Genomic DNA, 18,858 nt, shown 5'->3' with positions numbered 1-18,858 from the left:
AATGTGACATCTATAATTTATATAAATGACTGTGTCTAGTGTGTCTTGAAATGCCTGGGAAATTGTGCATTGAGTAGGTGACAAAGAGCTCTTTCCACTACTACAGAACTCAGAAACAGGTGGGGGAACCAAGCCAACATGAAGGACACAGTTGCCAAGTAACTAAAACTGCTGGTGATTTATAAACTGGGTGTTGAACAAGGTATGATTACTGCCCTTACCTGATGAGAGGAGAAATCTGGAAGTGTGGTTTTTAGCATTATACCTCCCAATCCAAACAACTAAAATGGATTCTCACCTGACCTGGGTGCAGTAGCACCAGAGAGGCTGTACCGAAGGCCTCTGTCTGGGTGGACCTTAGCTCAGGCCGCTGAATGTACCTATCTCCCTTGAGCACCCTGATCCTTCTGTTTCCTCAAGAAGACAATAGTGTAGCAAGGCATTTTAGAAAGGAGAATGGGAATGGACAGACAGACAGACAACTCCAGGAAGACATACACAGCTTCACTCAGGCCAGTAGGTCACAGTTGCCTCTGAATTCTCCAGACAGGTCACAAGGCCCTCCCTTGTCAAAGACCTCCACAATCACCTAGCACTTAACTAAGGAAAACAAATGGAACATCTCTGGCCCAAAGGCCAGATGCTTTACTCCCATCGGTGACTCCCTCTTCTCAGTTTTCTCACTATCTACCCACTCTTTAAACTCCACTCCAGCAAGAGTGCCCGGCAATCGATGTGACTTCTCTCACACAACATGCAGATGTTACCAGCTCCGTCGAGTGCTACTGGCCATCAGAAAACATTTCAAGAATCTCCTGAGTGCTGACTAAACCTGCGTGACTCACCCACGCTGCCTCCCCCTCCACATTCCTCAAGCATGAGTTGTTGCTCCGATTATTTCAGAAGAAAATACAAAAAAAAAAAAAAAATTCATGAGGAGAAACTCTCACCAAAAACATGTAACAATTTAGTCAACACCCCACACACATATACACACACATTTAGTACCTAGGTCAAAGGCAAGAGTAACATTAATATTTAGACATTCAATATCCCTCCACCCCCGATCCCACAATGCTACAGAAACTTCAGCCAGCTAAGTGTTACTTCGCAGAATATAAAAATGACAAAGATTTTTTTTCTTGCAATTAAGCACATCATTTATGCAGAAAGCTAAAGGATTTTTAATTTGCTCTATTTGGGTGCACTAAAGAATGCTCTTTCAGAGGCTAGCAACTGATAATCACGCAAATAATAATCAGCTACTATGTTAATCTAAAGTCTTTATAGGATCCTTCATGGAACCAAGGTTTTCATCCCAATTCAAAAAGCAATCTGGCTTCTTCATGCTAAAAATATCTAAATATCTTCTGGGGGAAAATATATATATACGTGTATGTATGTGGTATATATGTATGTATACTGAAATAAATGACAAAATGCTAATTACCAAGAATACTAGTATTCAAACTCACCAGACAGGTTATGAGTAAGAGGCAGGATCTAGTTTCTATCACTGGCTTTTAGCTTTACCGACAGTACACTATGAACTGTTTATAGATCCCCTCAAGCCACATTTGATTAGAATGAATGTATCCTTGGCAGAGCAGACACTTCCTAGGCAGACGGCTTTTCGAAAATCACCCCTTTTGATTTTCACAGCAGTCCTAGAGTTTTAGGCATAAATTTATATTTTCAGAAAGTACGATGGCATAAGACGAAGGAGGAAAAATGGCCGTTTAGAGTCAAACACCGAGTGAATAGCTAGGCTGAAATCCAAGAGATGATTGTTGCCTTGCCAGTACATGCTGCACAGAATGTGTGGCAGCAAATGCCTGTAATCTAGCATTTGGGAGTAGAGACAGGAGATTCATGAGTTCGAGTTCAAAGCCACCCTGGACATGAGGCCATGCCTCAAAAATTACTTAACCAAACCAAGTGTTTGAAATAAATAATAATCCATGCTAATGCCAATTTAGGTACGAACTTCAATGAATTTAAAACTCATCTCTCTCTTCATTATAGGGGAGCCTACTAATGGAAGACACAGAAGCAGCTCAATTTATCTTCTGAAAAACCAATTTTGATCCTGTCACTTACTAGCTTAAACTCTCTGATGCCTTCCACACACAGAGAGAAAAGAAAAAAAATTCAAAGCAAAACAAACAAACAAACAAGTAAACAAATCAACAGCTGAACTCAGAACACTGGGTCGGCTAATCCTGAACTTGGTTCAAGCTACCCTGCCCTAGCTAAATGTCAATCATGCTCGCATCTCCAGGGAGATATATTTGATATTTCCAGGACACAGACTCTTCCCAGCACTCACACCTCAGGAAAAATGTCACATTCTTCTTAAAGGTACATTCCCTGACAACCCAATCTCAATGGGCTTCCTATGCTACCACCTAAGCTGCTCTTCAGCCTGTTTCAGGAACTGCCTTAGCCCTCTCTGAAACTACCTTGTGCATCTCTGTCTCAGTTTAAAGTCTGTCTTCCCCCATTCCAGATCCAAAGAGGAGGAGCAACTTGCTATTAATCCACACTAGTCTTGTTCACTAGTAATACACAGCATCTCTAAACGTATCACTTTCAGTGCATGAGCTCCTTGAAGAACTGTTTGTTCAATGGAAGACTAGACACTGGGTGCCATGCAACATCATACACTAGTAGACAGACGACTCATCCCCAGAAAGTAGCTCACCTATGAAGACCAGTTGTCTTCTATAATTGTCCTCTATACATACGCTTCCAAGGACAAAAAGGGTTAAGTGCAATCTGCATGTGATCCAGTACCTTGTGGTTTCCAGAAGAGAAAAAAATAAATTCATAGACCGATATAATATTAAATTTTACTTATACTTTCATCAAAAAAGAGTGGCAGATAACATTAACAGAGGGATATAAGAGAAAGCCCCCCCCCCTCTCATGTGTTATTCCTCAGAGCGGAAATGCTCTGTTCAGACACAGCTTGGAAGATATAAACATCATTGAAATTCAAAAGCAGTTCTGAAAGAGAGGATGCCTCAATTGGTATGCAAGAGATGTTTCCTCCCCTGAATACATTATGAACTTGAAGCCTGCTAATATGCCATGCTATCATAAGCACCAGATGGGGCAGTAGGCAGTACATGTCCCATCAAACCTCAAGAAGATGTATTAATGTTCATGCTCTTTAAAAAAAAAAATCCTTTGCCTGCATCCCTAGACTTGCACATTTCTTAGCATTCAGTCACTCTCTCTCCACACAGTCCTCCAGGGCTGCTCTTCTTCGGCAGATGGTACCAGGAATCATTTCAATCTATTTTATCATGGGAGGCAAAGGCCACGAAGCGTGTGAGACTACGCTTACTGAAGGCCTACCCAGCACAGAAGAGAAAACAGAGGATCTGGGAGACACAGGAAATCAATCTTCCTGGGCAGGCATGACAGAGGAACACTTTTTAACTGTGCTGAGTATGTATTTATGTTGAGCAGAAAAGGATAAGGAATGCTTCTGATATTAACATGTTTAAAGTCTCAGAATGACCTGCTTTTTATTGAGAACACTATTCTGGCATTCTCTAAAGGAGACCGGCTAATTTCACAAAATTATGAATCTTCTGGAGGTGGTCTCCATGAGACGAGGGTATAGTACATGCTGCCTAAGTGAAACAAAGCCAGGTTACTGAAAAGTCACCATACATACAAGCTTTGAGGAACTCGGGTGGCATGCTCCTCTCTCCCTGTCCTGTCAGGTTCACTCTGTGACACCCGAATATTTTACCGGAAGTAAAGGCTCGAGATAACTAGTCTTTGCAGTTGTTCAAGTCTTAATTTTCTAATATGCCATTTCAGATAAATAAATTTCCTTGGTTTTCCTGTAGTTAGGATTTAAACTGACATGATGAAATAAGGGTTCTCTCTCAGGAATACACAAGGAGACAAAAGTCACAATTTGTCACTCCGGTTCTCCTATGAGAATATGCCTGAGAATCCCCTAATCTGCGTCAAACGCAGACTGCTGGATCCATTCCAGGGTTTCTTTGCTTTCAGGACTGGAAAGCAAACCTTCAGCCATGCTCAGTTGACTAGAGAATTTGTGCTCCCACCAAGTTCCAAAGCAAACCTAATGCTGTGGGCCTTAACGCTTACTGACTGACTCATCTCTATGCTTGGTGCTTGTCTAGCCCGGAAAATGTCATTAATCCATTCAGTAGAGCAGCCGTGGGTTCAAGTGCCCTCTGAGGTCAAAGTTCATATCGGATTCTGCTGGAACTTAGGTGGCAAGCAGTTATAAGCTGCGGATCTGGATGCTGGGAGCTCAACTCAGGTCTCATGCAAGAGCAAGTGTGTGTTCTTAACCACTTAACCACAGAGACATCTCTCCAGCATTCACCCGCCAAGAATTTTTAAAAAGCACAAACTAAGAAATGTAGAGCTCCTGCCAAATGAACAAAATTATTTTACAAGGTATATCACACTCCGACAGCCTCTGAAACACCAAAGTCTTACTGTGGGGCTCTTGAGGATCCAATATAAATGCTGGAACAAATACAAAAGGGCAAAAACTTTTATCAAGAACATTAAAATATGACACTAGGCTTTTCAAGAAAAAAATATATGTATCATTTACTGAATGAATTATCCGAGCAGTCTCTCAAGACTCAGGATAAATTTTACCAGCTTATCAAACTGCAAATCATCTATGATCATTGATTTGAGAAACTGTTGGCTGAATTTCCTGTGTAGCTAAAAAGATTAAAATATTTTGTTAATATTTGTCTTTTGCAAAAATCTTACTCAGTGTGCCTGATGGCAGATTGAGAGAGTATATGCATCCTCCCTCTGGCAATAGGAATGAAAGAGAAATAGCCAAACTCTGCAGGTAAAAGCCCTGCTATCAAGCCTGGATACCTGAGTTTGCTCCCCAGGATATAATGGGTAGAAGACCAAAACCTACTTATACAAGTAGGTTCTCTAACCTCTACATAAAGAGCATGGCATATATACCAACACACACACACACACACACACACACACACACACACACGCACGCACGCACGCACGCACGCACGCACGCACACACACAGCAGAATTTCATGTTTCTACAAATATATCTTGGTGCTCACTGGTCAATCTTCATATGCTTACCCTCACATGCCAGTTAAGTGTTATATGTCAAGTTATACTTATGGCAAATATAATGATCAATTAGTAGATACATTATATGCACACTGTAACTACCACACTACTAGCAACCAGTAAAGTCATATGGACACACACACACACACACACACACACACACACACACACACACTTCATTCCCTGTCACTGAAAGAGTGTTTAATTCAAACTATCAAAGTTTTTTTGCAGAATTCACTTCTTAATTTCCCCCTCATTAATTACTATGCTTTGCCTATCATTTCTTTCCTTTGGAATACCTGTGAATCCTAGGCAATATCCACACACTCATCCAATGAGCCAACATTTGTTGATTGCCTTCTATGTGCTACCACACAGGCAGCCTGGAATGGAACTCTTAAAACCAGGCCATCGAGATGTTAACATCAAAGGTAGCTTTATTGAGGTGAATTAGTGACGGTTATAGTGTCTATTTTAAGAAGCAAAGGAAGGGCCTATGTACTGGAATAGCACAGAACTTAAAAAGGAAAATGTATGCAGCATTCAATCCTTAGTCACACGACATACCCAGAGAGGGATCAGTGAGAGATAGCAACCTACACTCGGAGCACAAGGAAAAAACACCCATTTATTCAAACATGAAAGCCTGCATGAGCTTCTCCGGCTTCCTCTAAGTGAATTCTTTACTATCTGCCTCAGCAGTCCGTTTGATTATCTGGTTTCTAAGGTAGCAGATGACTGGAATAGGTAAAGGGCAGGTACAAAACTAAAGGGTGGGCAGCTGACAGAAAGATACAGAAAACCGCATGGACATAGGCAAGTTCACCAAGAACAGCAAACTGGCTCTGAGCCTGTTGGTCAAACACTTCTCTTTCATTTTAAGACGAGGATCCAGAATGATAACCTCTTGACTTTGAGCCAGGGCATAGCCCACTGATCAACACCACAGCCAGCATCCCATGGAGTAAGCAAAGCAGCATACACGTTTCTATTTTTTTTCTTTTAAAAAACAGGGTGTCGTGGAGCCCAAGCTCGCCTTAAACTCACTGTGCTCCAGAGGATGACCTTGAGCCCCTGATCACCCCGTTTCTATGTCCAAGCATCACAGACACGTGCCACTATTACCCAATTTCTTTCCACTTGAATACAAAAAGCATGAAGAGCAAGCAGACAGTCAAGTGACTTGCTTATGGTCACACATCTAAGAAATCAACACCCTTGGTGGTTTGAGGATTTGATAGACAGCCTTGTCAATACAGTGTATTAACTGTTCGTAATACAAACCCACCATAAAGCTAAATAAAAAAGCAAGAACTACACAAACTAACCCTCCTCCAAACAAAGGAGCTTGACACAAAAGTCATGGCTGTTCAAAGGTGACAAATTAATAAACACAAAGGTGTAAGAAAGTAAGCGAAGTCCTTGAGAAACTTAAGAAAACTGTCCACTCTCTGGAAAACACTACAAAATGGCTCGGTTCTCCAAGAGTCTCCATAAAGGTTTCACAAACACTGCCATGATACCAAATGTTTTACATCCAAGCACACAGTGATAGACGATGGTGAAATTAATCAGGTACCCTCAATACAGCGAATGGTACCGCATCCATCAGGGGCAACTCCCTTTCAATGACACTCCTTAGAAAACCACTGACCAGAAAGAGGTCTGGGAGACTGATCGCACCTATTCCTGTCAACTGTTTCAGCTTTTGTCCTTGGCAAGCCCTGCCAACCTAAGACACAGGACTTTACCTCTGAGGTCTAGCCCTCTCGATATTTTATACCCAGTGTTAGAAATATGCTAGGAGACCTGGAAATTGAAGGCAGGGAGTTTATTTCACAAGTAGTTTCTAAGAACAAAAATCTTTGTTTTTGACCCCTTTAACATATTTTGTCAGTAAGCTGTGGTATTAACTGATGCTAGAGGGGGAGATAAATCACTGTAAGAGGACCCAAAGTTCTACTGTAACTGGAGTGGGTCTTCTGCAATAATACTGCCCACCTCACAGGACCAGAAGATGGCAGGATCACCACTTTTGTTCTGGTCTTATCCACATCAAGACATAGGTTAAGCATCGTGGGTGGAAGAATATATAAATAGCTTATGAACCTCAAATTCAACTATTCATATTCCTCCCAGCAACCAAGCCCTGAGCAAGGCAGTGCAGTGAAATTACACTGAGTTCCAAGTGTAAGCCAAGGGTAAAGCTTTGCTCCAAATACAGCAACTGCTGTACTGGAAGTTTCCAATAATACAGTCAGTCCTCCATCAAACCCAGTCTGGACTGTTAAGATGCTGTGCATTTCCTGACAGTCTCTCAGATTCTCATTTAAGCTCAAGCATATAGCAGACACCTCTCATACCTCTTCTTTCTAGAGATTATGTTTACCTAATTACATAGCTGGAAGCCAAACTCTTGAACAGGGTCACTTTCCTTTTTTTTTAGTAATTATTTATTTATTCTATGATACGAGTACACTGTAACTGTCTTCAGATACACAAGATCCCATTACAGGTGGTTGTAAGCCACCCTGTGGTTGCTGGGAATTGCCTTTCAAAAGTATGCTCTTCCTTGAGTCCCAAGTACTCTGTATGGTGTTACCAGGTCACGTGGTATTAATGGAATCCCTCTAATAAAGCAGGGGAAGCTGAATTCACCAACTTATCACTAAGCTTTTAAAAAGGAAATGTGGGAACAGACAAAACCTTCTCTAGAAACCACCCACGATTTAAAACATTAACTGCCTTTTGTGTTTTGGTTTCGGGGGTTGGGTTTGTTTTCTTTACCAGGCGGTAGAAACCGGAAGCAGCTACCTCAGCTTCCTGCTTCTCACAGTGCCCATACCTACATGCTGAAGAGCTCTAAGAACAGATCCCTGGATCCCAGCAGTTTACCACTCACTCAGCAACCTCACGTTTATTAACCACACACTTTACGATTCTTTCTATGCATGTGTTGAGTGCCATTCAATTTTCAATTTTCTGCTCATCCAAACAGAGGAAGTCACCCACCTGAGCAGACCAACCACAGACAGCTGGGGCTCCATATCTCAACTGCCAAAAGGGTGGTGCCTTAATTAACCAGGACAATTTTGTTTGGTTGCAAATAATACAATTTCTTGTGTGATTATGATGTTGTTGTTCATATACATTGTTGTTAAAATTATAGTTGTTTGTATGTTTTGGAAATAGGGTCTCACTCTGTACCCTAACCTGGCCTCAAACTCATCACCCCTGCCTTAGACGCCACAGTGCTAGTACTACAAATATGCACTACCACATTCAGCAAAGAAAGTTCTCAGAGGATGAGTATTCATATTGTGCCTTCGAGAGAAATGGGAGGGCTGGGCTGAAGAGAGTTCAGTTAAGAGTACTTGCTACTCAATGCATATCCTAGTAAGAGCACCAGTGGAAGGGGAAGCCCTGGGTCCTGCTAAGACTGAACCCCCAGTGAACTAGACTGGTGGGGGGAGGGCGGCAATGGGGGGAGGGTTGGGAGGGGAACACCCATAAGGAAGGGGAGGGGGGAGGGGGATGTTTGCCCGGATACCGGGAAAGGGAATAACACTTGAAATGTATATAAGAAATACTCAAGTTAATAAAAAAAAAAAAAAAAAAAAGAGTACTTGCTACTCTTGTAAGGACCAGAGTTCGGTTCCCAGGACCCACATTGTACATAAAATCACCTGTAACTCCAGTTGTATTGGAACTGATGCCTCCCTCTGGCCTCTGCAGGTACTGCATGTGTATGGTACACAAGTGCAAACAAAGCACACATAAAATTAAAATAACTAAAACTTTTATTTAAGAAAAAGAGGACTAGGAACATACTGAGAATAGCAGGAACTTAACCTGCTTTAGGCAGGATCATCCTTCAGTATTCAAGCTAACGATGTTTTCTGCCTTTAATTTCAGCAAAGAGAAACACTGAATTCCCTAAACCCATCACATTGACCACACTTGTAAACCCAACTCTTGAGTTATAGGGGCAAGAGGACACAAGATTAGGCTTTGGAGAGGTTTAGGACACCGTCTCAAAAGAGACAGACAGACAGGCAGACCGACAGACAGATGGAAAAGCATATCTTCTTTGCCACTATTCTTCAACATTAAACATGCCCTTTCAAATCTTCCTCTAGCTTCCATTGCAAACCCCATCCCCATCAAGTTGCACACCATCCATTCCTCTCAAAGAGGTAACAGGAAATACAAACTTAGCAGGTAGATCAGGGAATTTGATCTAGTCTCATCTACTTCTCCCAAGCTGCTCCGTTTAACCGAATTTCAGATTTCAGATTGATCACTTGGCCAAAGGAACCATTTCCAGGGGTGTGAAGAAGAGTGGGCAGTCTGTGCAGAGCTCGGCCCGAGGTCTGCATAAAGAGGTTTCCAATCTCAGAATGCTCTGTCCTGTCAGCAGTGGATTCTGCTTAGAAACAGTAGTTTGCTAGCTCCCTCTGAGATTAAGAGGGCTCCTTGATTCCTTTGATTGCAACTCCATAGGTTGAAAAACATAATTAAGCTAGACATTCTCAGAAAGCACATTTACATTAATATTAATTAATGCAAACAGCTGTTTGAGAAAGCCAGCCAGATCAAACTGGTACTTGGTCAGGTGTGACATCCTATTGTTCTCAAGTTATGAGTCATTTAAGTTAATGGCTTGCTCCTCCAGCTACAGTTAAATACCAGAGAACTGCAACTGCACAAAGAAACTGCTCCCTGAAATACTACAGCCGTCCTCTGTTCGCACCGGAATTACCATTCGAGGAAACAACAAAGAATGGCCAGCTCTTAGTGCAAGAGCAAGGCATTCAAAATTGTTAAGTTTCCTAACTGTACAAGACAGAGACAAGCAAGCTTTCTAATGAGCATTTAACTGCCCACTGCCCATCCGTCACCCTAGGAGTCTTAATGCAAGGAGGAGCCACTCAGCTGTGGTTCCTTGACAGGATCCCATACCCAGCATCCACTAATTTCCACGAGAGCCCAAGGCTGTAAACACCTTGACCAGAAGGAAGGACTGGACCTCAGTTGTCTTTGGTACCTGGCCTATTCTGAGCCATGTGCGAGCATCCCCTCCCTTGTCTGGCTGTGATGCCATACATTTGCCAGATGTGGTGGTATATGCCTTTCACCCCGGCACTTGGGAGGCAGAGGCAAGGGAATTTCTGGGAGTTTGATGCCAGCCTGGGCTACGTAATGAGATCTTGCCCCCAAAAATTCTCCTCATGAACTATATCTAACTCCTACTTTTCAAATGATTAAAAAGTTACGGATACACTGTTGCCAGACAGTGCTAGCTCTACAATCCTGAAGTAGGAGAGAAGAAAACAAGGGAGTGAGATTTAGAGTTGGGGGAATAAGAGACAAAAGAGAGAGCTTGTCTGTGACATCAGGGTACCGTGGTTCTGGTAAAACAGCATTTAACGGCAGCATGGAGGAACAGGGACTCAGGGAAAATCTCAAAGGAATGAAGCCCCTGACAGGCACCACACCAGTGTGAGCCTCAGTTTCAGCCTCTCTAGATCAAATGTTTATAAGATCAACCTAGTTCTAAAGATAGCCCCAAAAGGCTGTTCCGACATCAGAATTACCAAGTCCTCTTTGTAAACATCAGTTCTCAGCCTAGACATAAAAGGAATAGACATTTCTAAACTACATATTGCCCACTAGGTAAATGCTGTTTAGAAAATGAAGAGGAACAATGGGGCCTTTTATCGGTTGTTTGCTTTGTTTTGTTTTTGAAAAGAAGATCTTGGGTAGCCAGGATGCCCTGAAAGTCACTAAGCAACAGAGGATGGTCTTCACTAGTCAGTACCTCAAAATGATATCTATGAAACCAGCAGAAATTATAAAGAAGCACTCTCTCTCTCTCTCTCTCTCTCTCTCTCTCTCTCTCTCCCTCCTTCTCTCTCTTCCTCTCTCTCTTCCTCTCCTCCCTTCTCAAAGGAAAAAAAGATTTTTCAGTAAACCTTAGATTATTAATTACACACGGGTATGAACTATAAGCACTTTCGAGTTGTTTAAAAGATAGGGAACTGAAAGGCCAAGCCCTGAGAAATATCAATGAAAAGAATTGAAAAGAGAAAGGGATGCGGTGAGAGGATTTGACTGGAAGGCGAAACGTCAGAAACCTGCACGATCTACATTTATAATTGGGTATTTATGGCTCATATAGTTTTCTTTTAATAGCTGTCACGAGGTTTATTTGAAACTCAAGAGTCAGCCTAATAGAATGGCAAACTGACTTGCAAAGTAAAACAGCATCGCTGCGTGCAATGTTTTTAGTTGTATATAACAGGATTTACACACACACACACACACACACACACACATATATATGTATATATATATATATATATATATATATATATATATATATCCAGGTGCATTATCCAAATGTTCAGTTACAAAGGACACCAACAGTTGTCTGTCCATGGCAACTTCGCTTCTGGTTTTGTTTTGAGTTGGTCTCCTTTTTTCTTTCTTTCTTTTCTTTCTTTCTTTCTTTCTTCTAAACACAAATCATCGCTTGCAAGCATTGATGTTAAAAACAGAAAAACAGTCTAGTACACAGTGGCTATAAATGCCAAATCAATTTTCAGCAGATAATAAAGTCCATGTTTTACAATCAGCAATGCACTGTTTTACTACCCAAAAATGTAAGCTAATAATATATAGCTCTCCTAAATGGAAAACGCAGATATGCTGTTAAAAAATGGGCCGACTGTAAGAGGAAGGATCATTTCTGCAGGGACCTTCTCAAAGCTATGTGTAAGTGTTTTGAAAATATCACATGATGTGGCCATGTGTTAAAAATTACAGCCAGTTAAGTTCTCTGCTAGGAAAAATATGTGGGCAATTTATGAAATGCACTCCAGGATGGAGATGTCTTAAGTAAAACCAGATTTTCAAAACAAACCTTTTTCCCCCTTTTGGAAACTTGAACTTAAAAAAAAAAAGTTCCAGGCACATCTGGCGAGCAGGACCATTGAGAAGGGTGGTCTGACCTAATGCTAGCCATCTTCTGAAAGAACAGCACTATTTCTGGGCTCCAGGGACTGTGCTCACTTACTGTCCTTTTAAGGAAACAGTCCTGAACACATTCTGTAGGTCAACGCATGTTATTTGATAACAGTACACAAAGACTGATAAAAATAAAAAATGTTTCAAAAAAACTTAGGGTCACTTTCTCCTGAAACAATATAAGGCCAAGGTCTCCCAGACTTCTATAAAAAGCATTTCCTTCTCTTAAACACAAGGATCTGCTTGTCAGAAAAAGGAGGAAAAAAAATGACAGGCAGTGAAGTCATATTTCCTTCTAAGTGAGTTAAATAACTTTAAAATAGTTTGTCTAAAGTATGCTCAACCTCCTCTGGGTTTTTGTAGCTCATTTTGTAACAGTATGTTATCAACAACTAACAAAAGGAGGGGAGTTATTTTCCCAAAACAGTTCTACAAAACCCTAAATTAATACTTCTTCTTCACCTACCCACTCCCAGGATGCTGTGCGTCTGAATAAACCCAGCATCTGCACATCTGTTTCTAGTGATTCCAGATTTTATAAAAGAGGTCTTAGATCTGAGAATTATTACATCAAGTCTGAAACAAGGAACCACTTCTGACACTCGAACTACAAATAAATAAGTCGGAAAGTTGATATTTAAATGTGTAGGCAATAATAAGTAAAAGAAGAGTGATACCAGGTTATACAAACACATTTTTCCTTTTAAACTTCTACACAGACTGTTTTATTAAAAATGCAAAGCTACCCCCCCAAGATGGCTAAAGAAATATCCATTAATATAAATATAGATGAATGGACTAAAATATGCCCAAATATATTAAGAGGTAGTCCATCTGATACTAGATATAAAAAAAATACAGATGGGTGTCAAAAAATAGCCAACTATCAGATCTGCTCAAGTATGGCCATCCTGGACATGGTCACAGTCACAGCTGTTGGTAGTCTTTGCATCCAAATACAAGGTTGTCTAACACAGTGGGAGAAAGAGGGTGGGAGGGAGGGAGGGAGGGAGGGAGGGAGGGAGAGAGAGGGAAAGAGAGGGACGGAGAGAGACAATCAGAAAGGCAGAGACAGACAGACACACAGACACCCAGAGCCCATACCTCAGAACCAGTCAGGTATTAACAACTTAACACTAAAGCCAGCTAGCAGTGGCAAAGTCTTAAGTACGATTCAGCACTCTGGAGCTTTAAGTCATGTGAGGAATAAGGAGAAGAGGTCCTAACTAGTCCCCCTCCCCCTTTATCACGGACAAGCAGATTTGGTTCTATTTTACCAAAATATCACAGACTCTGGTAGATGCTGCTAGATCATGCAAAATCATGCAATACTCATCACCTAAGAACATAAAAACAAAGAAAATATGAATTGTCATAGGATTTCCACAAAGCTGTGCTCCAATGGTCTGGTAAAATAAAAAATAAATAAATAAATAAATAAATACATAAATACATAAATAAAATAAAACACAAGCACTTCTTCACCAATTCTATATTATATAATATGGGTACATTTCTTCCTCAGTTACATACTGCATATAAATCAAGCTGAGAGCTCAAAGAGTTAAAATGACCTTTCTAAGACCTCAACTATTATCTTTTTGGTAATTGAATTTCCCCATATTTCGGCTTCTATGCATTCCTGGTCCCCTGAAGAACAACAATAACAACAGAAGTACAATCCTGGACAAATGTGTCTTTTCTGCACACACATCAATAAGGATGAGAGCAGGTTCCGAGACGTATCCTAAAGGGAAAACATTCTTCAAACAACTGGCGATACCTACACACAACTGTGGTTTCAGAAAGCTGGCAGATAATGTTTCAAAACACCATCTGGGAGGTGTGCAAACTCTGACCAAGCACGGCCTCTTCTGCTTGCCCTACCCAAATAATCTGCATGCACCAGCCAGCTGGAAGATCTCTGTGTGCCCTGCCTTTTTCTGCTCTGCATTCGGCACAGGACAATTTAGAGAGTTCTCGAGAGCAGTAGAAACAGCCCTTCTCCTGCACCAGGCTTCACGAACAGCTTCCCCGGCAGCAATCACAGAAACACTCCAGTTTCCAACGATAATATTTTTCTGGAGAATCGTCATACACTAAATTTCCAGGGACACGGGAATGTCACTAATTCAGCATACTTCTTCTAAATGACCCGATTTCAATTACTTACATGATACCATCTAAGGACTATGATTTAAAGCAAGAAATTCCTTCCAGTTGCCAAAGCTGCCTTCATTTTCTTTGACATAAACAGCTCTTCAAAGACGTTCTCCAAGAATTCTACCAGAATCTAAAAACTCTCTCCACAGGCAAATAACCAGCAAGAACGTGAGGATGACAAACCAGAAACCCAGAAGAGAAACAACACTTCTCAGTGGAGCCAACCCCCTGTGTAAACTGCTCAGGCAAACATCCATTGCTTCTTTCCCCTCAGCTTCAAAGGCACATCTCTCCATATCCTGCACCCCTAAATCCAGATTTTGATAGCTTTCTTTGTATCACCTCCCAATCACACCTCTACCACTCCACAGCCTCTCCCTGCCCTCACTCAATACGGCAGTGGTGGGGCAGTCGGCATTTTCCACACACTATAGAAAAGTAAAGCTTCCTAGCGAGAAAAGAGGACTCACTCACCAGGCATCCCGGAATCCAGCCTGTAACACAGTGAAAGCAAGTCTGTGTTAAGAGGGCGCGCGATGCGGGCTCATGCCTCCTGTTCTGGAATGTGCGGGGCGGTGGAGAGGAGGGCCATCAGAGGGGCTGGGGCGGCATGGCCCGAGGCAGGGTGCTGGGCGCGTGCGCCTGCCAGGCAGAGACAGATGGAGAACTGACACTCGGGATTGCACTTGGAGCAGAAATGTGCAGGATGACAGGAACACATGTGGCCTTGAACCCAGCCCTGTCTCTTCAGGCAGAACAATGACAGGGACGTGTGTACAAAGTATCACAACTCCTGTCTCCCTTTCTCCACTCTTCCTCCTGCCCCAGTTCCAGAGCACCAAAAAGCAGAAAGTGAAACGCAGAAAGATAAGCTAAATGCTGAATAATTCATTCACAACCACCACCACCCCTTCCCAGCTCCAAGTTAACCCTTATTTTGCCAAAAGATGGCAATTGTTGACCTGACCTCCACAACTCACACTGAAAGCCTTCCTTGGTCTTCTAATTTTAACAGGCATTACTGGGAAGTTTGGTGGAAAAACAAACAAGGGCAGAGACCACAAAGCGATTTTATTGATCTGGAAACCCCAAACAAGCTAAAAACATCTTGAAATCTGTGCCTGTTCATCGTCCAGCACAAAGCATGAGAAAGTGTACCTTCAGCAGCCTCCCGATAGCCTGTAGAAAACAGGACATCTTTTTGGAAACAGAATCTAACCGTTTTTAGTTTACTACAGTGCTTCCAATCCACTGGGGTCCCAGGTTGATTTGCTTCAAACATTTTTTTCCAGGTTATTTTCCTCTACTTTGCATAGAGATCCACAGGAGACAAAAACAAAATCTTCATTGTAAAGCCTTTTCCAAAGCTGAACAATCATGCCATTTTGTGGGGGGTGGGGGGATGCGGGGGGGGGGGGGACACCCTTAAATGTTTTTCCTGACTGTGAATAACACACACCCAGCCTGGTTCAATGGGCTCCCCCTATTAAGCTTTAATGGACACCATGATATATAAAACTGCGAGCCTTTGTTACAGCGCTTTATCTAAAGCTGCCTATTTCCTTCTCAGCAGTGTCTCTTTAGTCCTTTGTAAAACATCCTTGCCTCACAGGAGAAACAGAAGCCTGCCCGCCTTGCCCGCCTGTTTCTAAACACACAAAGATGCCAGGCAGAAGGAAAACATTATCCTCTTCTAAAACTCTTCTTCACAATTTAACACTCAGAATTCTTCCCTGGGTCTGGGTTTGATTGTTTGTTTTAACAACAGGGCTCACGTGGTGGTCAAGTGCTTGGGCTCTACCTTTCCAATGTACAGCCAATCCGCTAGACACACAGAATTCTACTAAACAATTCCGCTGAGGACTGGCCAGCCAGCCAGCTCAGTGACCATGAAGGTGGACCCGCCCCTTTAACTCTTGCTATTCTGGCAGTGATCCACATGTCTTGGCTTATTCGACATTTTCCATAAGCTGTGGTCACATTGATTTTTTTTTAATCCCTTCCTTGTTGCCTTCAAGAACTTCTAAAAGACCCCATCTGAAAACAGGCAGTGATGCTGACCTCTATCCACTGTCTTCCTGTCCCTTCGCCTGAGAGTGTTTCAAAACACAGGCAGACAGCACACACTCTGCACGAGCAAAAAAATATATCGCCTTTGATATAAACAACAGGATCAATAAGAACTTTTATAGCTCCTGAACGGTGTACCTGAGAAGGGCTGCTTCAGCCAGTGAACCCCTCAAAAAAAAAAAAAAACCCATCACTGTCAAAGACAACTTGCAAAAGGACAACAATTCATGGTGATTACTCTGTTCTGTCACGAATAGTATACTACACTCTATTTATGAGGGCAATCTTTTTGTTCATCTTAGTTAGATGTCACTTGTAATGAGGTTCTGGGTAATGGATTTCGGTTCTGTTAAGCAGCAAGCTCAAACCATTCTTGTGACAGAAAGCGTTATAGCATGCATGAGTGTGATCACCCATTAAGTGCTGGCACAAGGACCTTTATGGAATCCAGAATCCTAAATCTGGAGATTTCTGTCTTTTAAAAGAGTAGTTTTTGAAAAGCCATTCAATGCCACACACCACTCTTTTCCCCCTTTAATACTATACCTATGCAAGAAAGAAAACATTTTCACAGTGGGACACCCAACCTTTCATCAATATGCATGGTGAATCACTTCTAAAATAGAAAGTCATATGACAAAATGCAATACACTTTAAGAAAACTGGATGATATCTGGTTTCAAAACTGGGTCTTAATATCGGTACACTCCAAGACCCGAAACTACTGCTCAGAAAATTGAACTTCCATATGCTGTGTGATTATGTATCTTTTCTATGTGTAAAAGGGCTTTTTAAGCTGTTATCTGACTACAGTAATTGCCACTTTAAATTGATCCACGTCAACAAAACCTGGATCCCTGGAGATTCTCACCTTCAAGTCTGATTGTAAAAAAAAACCCTGGCCGAACACGCACCTGAGGCTAGTTCAGCATTTCCTCCAGGAGCCTGGCCCTTCTTTCACCCAGAGACAGGCAAAGCTGCAGCCCCATTTGGCTTCTCTCCCTGAACTGGGAAACCTGGATATGTATAGATACAGTTACTTAGACAGAAATAACTTTCCCTTTAATAAAATGAGTACAAGGAGCCAAGATCTCTAACATCCAAACTGTATAATTAAAAATAGACACTCAGTAGCATGAACACAGTTACATAGGCGAACAACAAGAAACAGAGTGTATACTATGAAAGTTTTCTCCAGTACAGAACCCTGCCCTGTGTCCTCAAAAAATGAGGACACACTTTGTAACACTGAAGTACACTGGAAACAACAAATACCATCCCAGTGAACCACTTTCTCAGAAAAGGTGCATCAATTAACACGTGACTTTTAACTTAGTGGAAAGTCTACTTTTTAAAAGGTAATTTTAGAAAGAGATCTGTCTAAGTCATCACCTTGCAAATCAGCAAATTTAGCCAATAATGAAATGCGGGACTCATTAAAAAAAAATACACGAGTAGGTTTGTGGCGGTAACTCCATGTCCCTCTCCATCAAAGGACTCCAGCTCTGTGCCAGTTCCACAATAGCACAGCTCTACAGTACAAACATCTTTCCTTTGTTCTGATCAGACTCAGCCACAGAGACCAGCCATCTAGTGGCATCATCTACAGCAAATGAGAGATCTCCACTCTGATGAAGAGAGAGTTTGAGCAAAAGCTTTTCCAGGGGCTCCTCAACGTCCCTCTCCGCCTCTGGCAGGCTGCTGTGATAGGCTGTGACTGCTGCACACCGTGGGTATTAAGTGACTTAATTTGAGGGATCTGGAACCTCATTGATCCTAATTGAAAGCAATACACCCAACCAAATACTCTCCTACCCCATCTGCTCTGGCCTGCCACCAGCTATTCAATACAGGAGAATTAATAGTTTCAGATATTCTAACCGGCCCAATAAAGCCACTCATTTAAGCTGGGCTGCATTAACAAAATGAGAAAAACAAGGGGAAAATGGGTTCAGACGGGCGTTTTACTTCTAGTTGGCTTTAACAGCGCTGAATAAGGTTTATTCTGACTTTTTATGCGCAAGACTTGATAAACTGAATGAGAAGGCACTCAATGATCAGCCAACGAGCATTGATGAATGGTCATTAGGACCCCCCTGCTCTAAGGGAGACCCTTCCACAAAGTGGCACACCAGCCTGAAAGGGCGGATTCACAAATGTCCAGATTTCTCTGCTTCCTTGTTCCACTTTCTATTTCAGACCACTGGCCACCAAATGAGGCTGACATATTGGAAAATAATGTTTTATGGGCGAGTGGTAAAAAATAAAATGGAGGCATTAGCTCTGCTTTCAAATTCAAATCTTCTAGTTTTGTCAGACCCCAAAGGTTTTGATTTTCCACCCAGCTGGAAGCTATTAGTGTCTTCTAAAGGCATCCCACTGACAGGGCAAATCTACCTAATGTGTGAGCTATTGGGCTGAGGGCGATGGACCTCTCTGGGTGATTTCCTAACTTCTCATCACTTTGACAGT

General features: G+C 41.9%; 1 protein-coding gene across 7 annotated transcripts in view; it reads right to left on the bottom strand.

Moving 5' to 3' along the window:
• The window catches only part of Runx1t1 (RUNX1 partner transcriptional co-repressor 1), a 152,128-nt gene that overhangs the window by 94,765 nt on the left and 38,505 nt on the right, over positions 1-18,858 (bottom strand). The window contains 1 exon segment of one of the 7 annotated variants that reach the window (NM_001108657.2): positions 14,791-15,177. Within the exon segment in view, the coding sequence (NP_001102127.1) occupies positions 14,791-14,797 (7 nt within the window). The 5' untranslated portion in view covers positions 14,798-15,177. 7 annotated transcript variants of the gene reach the window in all.

The sequence above is a fragment of the Rattus norvegicus genome, chromosome 5, assembly GCF_021556685.1.
Source record: "Rattus norvegicus strain SHRSP/BbbUtx chromosome 5, alternate assembly SHRSP_T2T, whole genome shotgun sequence".
NCBI classification, from domain to species: domain Eukaryota; kingdom Metazoa; phylum Chordata; class Mammalia; order Rodentia; family Muridae; genus Rattus; species Rattus norvegicus.
The sequence above is the reverse complement of the archived record's forward strand: the minus strand, read 5'-3'. Positions and strand labels throughout refer to the sequence as shown.